Here is a 6719-nt window from a genome sequence, read left to right as displayed (position 1 = left end):
AGAAAATTCTAGGCAGAGTTTTTTTAGGATCTATTAATTGGACAAAACAATGGATTTCATTGTGACATTTTCATACGTACATATAAACTATTTTACTCACGTTCATCCCAGACACTGGGAAAACTATCTGGACTTTGCATTGACCCATTTAGCTGCATTCCACATCCATGTATATTTTTATCTTTAGCTGATACAGATGGCAAGTTAAAAGAGCATGCATTCTACACAATATTATGAAAGAGATTACTTTTATTTTTTAAAAAGGTAGACACAAATGCACATAATTAGCATTGTCCACAATTTTAAAACAACAAAAATGAAACAAAGTTAAAATGAGGCACAACAGTTTACCTATTCAAAAGTCACCAGGATAGCTGCCTCCTCATCTATTAAAATTCTCAAGCCTTGGTCAGGTTTGTGACCTGTCCCTGATCATTTGGGTCCACAGAAAATAAAGGTCGAAGAGGGAAAGGGAAGTGTGAGAGAAAACTGAAAATGAGGGAACGTTTGGTGACATTATACAGCTCACACTGCCATACTCATAGTCCAGGAACACCCCAACCCAGCCCTGGGGTCTCTGAAGATATTGAGGACACAGTGGTGAGGTGGAGAAGAGCCTGAAATGTTCGTTCATGTTGACACTGAATCAAGTTGCATGTCTCTTCTCCATGCCCAGGAGTCTTTGCAAAGTCCTAAACCCAATTATGAGCACTTGCCATGACCACCCCCAGTGATGTCCTTCAGCCATGGCTGAAGGTCTGAGCTCCCCAGTAGGATGGATATTCTGAGCCTCGTGGATGATGGTGCATGTTGGGATGATTGAGACTGTGCTGTAATGCTCGCAGGTCTTTGAATACAAGCATGTGGTGACTGTAGGTGCGAGTCCAGGAAATGCATACTGCAGTTAACAGAGAACAGGGAATACAAAGGACAGACAGCAGTCAGACAGACATGTGAAGGCAGAGCAGAGGTTGGAGTGATGTGATTGCTGGTTTTGATAATGCAGGAAGAGGGATGCCAGCCAGGGATCACATGTGGACACTGCAAGTTGGAAAAGACTAGTGCTCCATGAGGTAGGAACCATGTCTGCTTTGCTGCTGGACCCAGCAGGGGCCTGAGATTTAATCAATGCTTCATTAAAGAAAGAACAAATGAAAGCAGTTTACCTGACTGCACAAAGGTTGGAAAACTGAAACAGATGTAAAGAGAAGAAAAGTGACAGTAGTTCCTAAAAGGGACTTTCACTCCCACAGTTCTCAAGTAGGCAGCCTGCAGATCAAAGCTGACCTCAGGTTGTTGAAGCCAAGGAAGTACAGCCTCAGAAAAGAGGGAACTGAGGTGTTTTTTCTTCTAACTGTAAATGTGAGTTGGAAAGCAAAGGTTTGTTTTTAAAACTGCTGTGGTGTATAATGCAAAGCATTTAGGAAATTTGGGTACAAATTTTTCACCTTGTTATTCACTTGTGCATGATTCAAGGCAATTAGACTTGGATTATCCATTTAAAAAGAAAAAGAAAGTGCCTGTAATCCCAGCTACTTGGGAGGCAGAGACAGAAGGATCATGATTGGAGGTCAGCCCGGGCAAAAGCTCAACACCCTATCTGAAAAAGAAACTAAAAGTATGGACATCTGCCTGCAGAAAACTAAACTAGATCCATGTTTGTCACCATGTACTCAACTCAAAGTGGATTAAGGACCTTAATATAAGACCTGAAACCTCAAAGCTAGTGCAGGAAGGAGCATGGAATACATTGGAATTAATAAGCATAGGCAATGACTTCCTTGGCAGAACTCAACTGGCTCAGCAACTAAGAGAAAGGATCAACAAATGGGACTACATGAATGGGAGAAAATTTTTGCCAGACAAGGGAGTGATAACAAAAATACACAGGGAGCTCAAAACACTAAAGTCCCCCCAAATTAACAACCCAATGAAGAAATGGGCATATGAACTGAACAGAGACATTTCAAAGGAAGACATTCAAAGGCCAAAAAACACATGAAAAAATGCTCACCATCACTGGCCATAAAGGAAATGCAAATCAAAACCATGTTAAGATTCCTCCTCACCCCTGTTAGAATGGCTATCATCATGAACACAAACAAACAACAAATGTTAGTGAGGATGTGGGGAAAAAGGAACCCTTATACACTGCTGGTGGGAATCTAAATTAGTGCAACTGCTATGGAAAACAGTATGGAGGATCCTCAAAAACCTACAAATAGAACTGCCATATGATCAGCAATTCCACTGCTAGCGATATACCCAAAGGAATGTGACTCAGGTTACAACAAAGGCACCTACACACTCATATTTATTGCAGCACTATTCACAATAGCCCAGCTATAGAAACAGCCAAGAAGTCCTACAACTGATGAATGGATTAAGAAAATGTGGTATTTATATATAATGGAATTTTACTCAGTCACAAAGAAGGATAAAATTTTGTCATTCACAGGTAAATGGATGGAACTGGAAAGCATCACCTTAAGTGATGTTAGCTAGACTCAGAAGACCAAAAGCTACATGTTCTCTCTCATATGTTGAATATAGACCTAACCCGAATAAAGCAATGTTATGAAACACTGTTCACATTAAGGGGAGGTCATGCATGGGAGGGGTAGGGTAAAAGAAGGAAACTAATGCCAGGGTCACAGAGGTCCTTGACCCAAAAGGGCTCAGAGAAGGAATGAACAGACAAGACACAAGAAAGGACTCACTCACTCAGGAAGGGAATGACAAGACACATGATCAGAAGGCTAGTGACCAACTGGCAAAATTTTATTTTTCTCAGCAAACTTTATACAAAAGAGGAAGAGACTTAAACACCAAAAACACTCTGACCTAGTTACAACCTTTCTGTTTTTGCCATTCTGCATTCTTATTGCCAGTGTCCTTGACTAAGTATAAACTTTTCAGTCAAGGGAAACCATTTAATTCCTTCCCACCTTGATAGAGGCATGGTGCACCTGCAGATTCTGACTTGTCAGAATGCTGCTAAGCCACAGTGACCTTGTCAGACTATAACAAGAATGAATATAGAAATCTTAAACCAGCTGAAACCACCATAAGGAAGGGACTAAGGTAGATTGTAATAATTAGAGGAGATAAACCAGTTGGGGTTATAATATATAATACATACATGGAAACTCCCTGTACAGCTATCTTTATCTCAAACTAGCAAAAATTTCATGCTTTTATTTTTCTCTTTTTGGCAAAATTGGAGAACAGGAGGGCAGAACAGGTCCTGCCTGGGGGGAGGGTTGGCACCAGTGGGAGTGGGGAGGTGTTGGGAAAAGGGGGTAGGAGGGTGAATATGGTGCAAAAAATGTGTACACACGCATGTAAATGCAAAAATGATAACTGCTGAAACTATTTCATGAATCAGGGGAGAGGGGATAAAAGGGAGCAGCAGTGAGGGGGTGAATTCAAGTATAATATAGTTGGTACACTGTACAAATCTTTATAAATGCCACAGTGTACCCCCACAAACCACAACAATAAAAGAAAAGGAAAAGAATGTTTTATAATATAAAAAATAATAAAATGTTTCACTTGCATTTAGATTAAAAAAAAAAAAGAAGAAGAAACTGAAAGCAAAGGACTGGAGCATGGCTCAAGAGGGAGAGCACTTGCCTAACAGGTAGGAGGCCCAGAGTTCAATCCCCAGTACTGAGAAAAAATAAAAATAAAAAACAGATTGAAAGTTCAGAGGCCCAAGTATAGACACTGTTTGTCAAATGTTTAGCAGTCAAATCCTTGAAAGTAAAATAGGAAAAAAGAAATTGGTTTGTGTTATTTGTTGGGGACATTCCTACCTCACTGTTAAATGTCCAGCTACCAACTTTCTAACAATTGTTCACAAAATTATACAACATTTAACAATTTCTGTTCACAAGTCAGTACTGGAGGGGGGTCCACACATCTTTACCACAAGAGGTACGCACAGTATATTACTGTGAACACAGTGACAGCCTAGCAACACTTCCTGTCCACCTGCAGAGCAAAAAAATCTCTACTCACAGAAATAGATGAAAGAAAATTTGGAGGATATATATAACAAAGCAGTATGTCAAACTCTGCCTTTATTGCCATAAACCCTTTGAAAATTTGGGAGCTTGTTCCTAAGATGCCAAGTAAATAGCAAAACGTTCCTTATTTTACTTAAACTTTTCCAGTCAACTGTCACAAGATAAGATAAACACAATAAAAACAAACATATTACTAATTATATTTAAATTATGACATCGTCATTATGGCTGTTTTATGTTTTGACAGCTTTGTCTAAGATGTAAGAAAGCTTCACAGCTTGCAAAGATGAGATGGACCGAAAATCCCTGTGTGCCTTGTGTTTAGAAGGAGTTTGTCTTCAGAATGTCTGACTGTGGCTCCATGGAATTAGAATTCTGCTCCTCCACTCCACACCTGCTATGTACCACAATCGTTTCCATTTGCCTATATAAAGCTCTACATGCTATTTTTCACACTTTTTGTTATTGTTTTGTTTTTGGTGTGAGGATCAAACCCAGGACTATGCACATTCTAAGCACATACTCTACCACTGAGCAATATCCCAAGCCCTGCAGACTGAATCGAGTTCAGTCTGCATTGAGGCTGTATATGTGCTATACAGACGCACATTTATGCTTTTATTAATCCCGCCATTTATCAAATATAAAATAAAATGTTTTCTGGAAAATTCAATTCTTAGGTAAACATTGAAGTAACAGGAAGATGTTCTTAAGAATCTTAGCATCTAAAAATAATGACTGAAATTTACTGAATGAACATAAAGTTTTATGTGGGTCATTGAAAAGCTAATAATTCATCCTAACATCTTCCTAGATCTTTTCCTGTTTGTTTATTTTCCTTTTACTCATTGTTGAATGTAATTATGTAACGAGCCATCTGTGGTGTTTTTTGGGTTTTGTCAGGCTTCAGTTAGCTTTTTCTGACAGTTAATTAACATTAATGAATATAGTTGTAAAGGTTTGCGTATTTACCTGCCTCCTTGTTCTCTGGAAAAAAAAATAATAGATGAACTGAAGAGAGGGCTTCACCCACATTTACTCAGGTAGGAAGTGCTGCTGCTACTGCACCCTCATGCTGCCTCTTACCTCTGCAGAAGTTGAGCCTTTCTGGCATCCCAGTGATGGCCCAAGAGCTGAGCTGTGGGCTCATAGGCTGGGCACACACGGCTGCAGCAGCACGCTCCTGGGAACAAAAAGGCCCATTTGCCACCAGGCCAATAGTGTCCCTAGCAACCACTGCAGAGGTGGTGTCAGCATCCTCACAATTGGGTTTACAGTGTGTGAATTAAACTCAATGAACTGAGAAATACCGCAGTTCTCACTGCTTGTCGTCTGGGACCCTGCTCTTAGCACCTCAGTCCTGATGGAACATGGCAACTTAGTCATGCTTGTGCAAAGTTCCACTCTGCTAGCTTCTCTAGATGATCCTTGAAGCAATTCTCTCTTAATTCCTGAAATTCAAGAGCTGCCAGATTTTTATAACATGTCACTTGCCATATATGGAACCTCAACTCTATAGTAGGTTCTTTCTGGTTGATATGAGCTAAGACTAGAAAATTCAGCATTTCAACTTTTCTTTTTTGGGTAAAGACCTCTGTCAACATCTTTACTTTCCTTTTTTTGGGTAAAGACCTTTCTCATTTTCTTTATCCTCATAAAGATAAATTCACACACACACACACACATACACACACACATATACACAATTGATAACATACTCTTCATAAAGTGTAAAGCAGTCAGTATACGAATATCATATGTAAGAATGTCAGAAGATGTTCTTTTGTAAACCAGTGGGGATAAAGAAGGAGGAGCTGTACTGCGTGGACTCTTTAGGAAGATTGGCAGTGGTCTCTTCAAAGTTATTATAAGGGCATATAGGCTCCAAATCCAGAGCTTCAAACCAATGTGATGTGAATATATTTATTAAATCCCACTAATCCACACACTGACAAGTCAGATGCAAACTGAATTATCTATTCACAAGCTGCTCTTTTGCAGTGGGTAAGAAACTGTATATATAGTAAGACAGTTTTAGAAGCCATTTTTCCAGGATACTACTCAAACTTCTCCTACAGTTTCCCCTCTTCTGTACAAGGCAGTACTGAGACTGGGTCTATAGTCTGCTCTGGAGCACAAAACCTGCCACTACAATTCAGGGGAGATAGAAACCAGACTTTGGAAACAGAAAAGTTGGCTGTTGGAGGATACAGACTTCAACAGGTATGAACCATCTAAGCCAGCTGGTGTCCTTCACCCTAATCGGTCCTCACCTGGAGCAGTTCCATGTCACCTTCATTAAACAGTTGCTTTAGCCTTTCATACATTCCTCTGAGGAGATCCCTCTTCTGAGCCATTCTGGCTTCATTTAACTTCAGTTGCTGAAAAATCATCTTGCCTTCATGTTCCACACTCTAAATGTTTTTGCCTTTCCTCATGTAGATATTGATAGAGCTTAGGATATTCAGCCCCATCATCACCATCCGCATAAGCACAAAGCCCCGCAGTGGTTTTACCTTCATTAGATCAAGTGTCTCTGTGACTCTGCTTCCTTACTATCGATTCTGCTTTGCCTTGTGACTTACATTGTTATATTCAATATACCTTCATGACTTTCTGCTTTTAGGAAACCATAGTTTCCCTCCTTCTTTTCTTAATTCCTTCTTCCCTTCCCTCCCTCCCTCCTTC

At 39.9% G+C, this 6719-nt stretch overlaps 1 protein-coding gene across 1 annotated transcript; it reads right to left on the bottom strand.

Annotated features, from left to right (window-relative positions):
* Positions 1 to 398: 398 nt before the first annotated feature.
* On the bottom strand, positions 399 to 6388 carry Trim77 (tripartite motif containing 77). Its single transcript, XM_074071352.1, is given in 6 exon segments — positions 399 to 523; positions 526 to 642; positions 645 to 695; positions 698 to 898; positions 5118 to 5214; positions 6305 to 6388. Coding segments are annotated over 6 exon segments (675 nt in total).
* Positions 6389 to 6719: the final 331 nt, after the last annotated feature.

This window comes from Castor canadensis, chromosome 1 (assembly GCF_047511655.1).
Source record: "Castor canadensis chromosome 1, mCasCan1.hap1v2, whole genome shotgun sequence".
NCBI classification, from domain to species: Eukaryota; Metazoa; Chordata; class Mammalia; order Rodentia; family Castoridae; genus Castor; species Castor canadensis.
The sequence above is the reverse complement of the archived record's forward strand: the minus strand, read 5'-3'. Positions and strand labels throughout refer to the sequence as shown.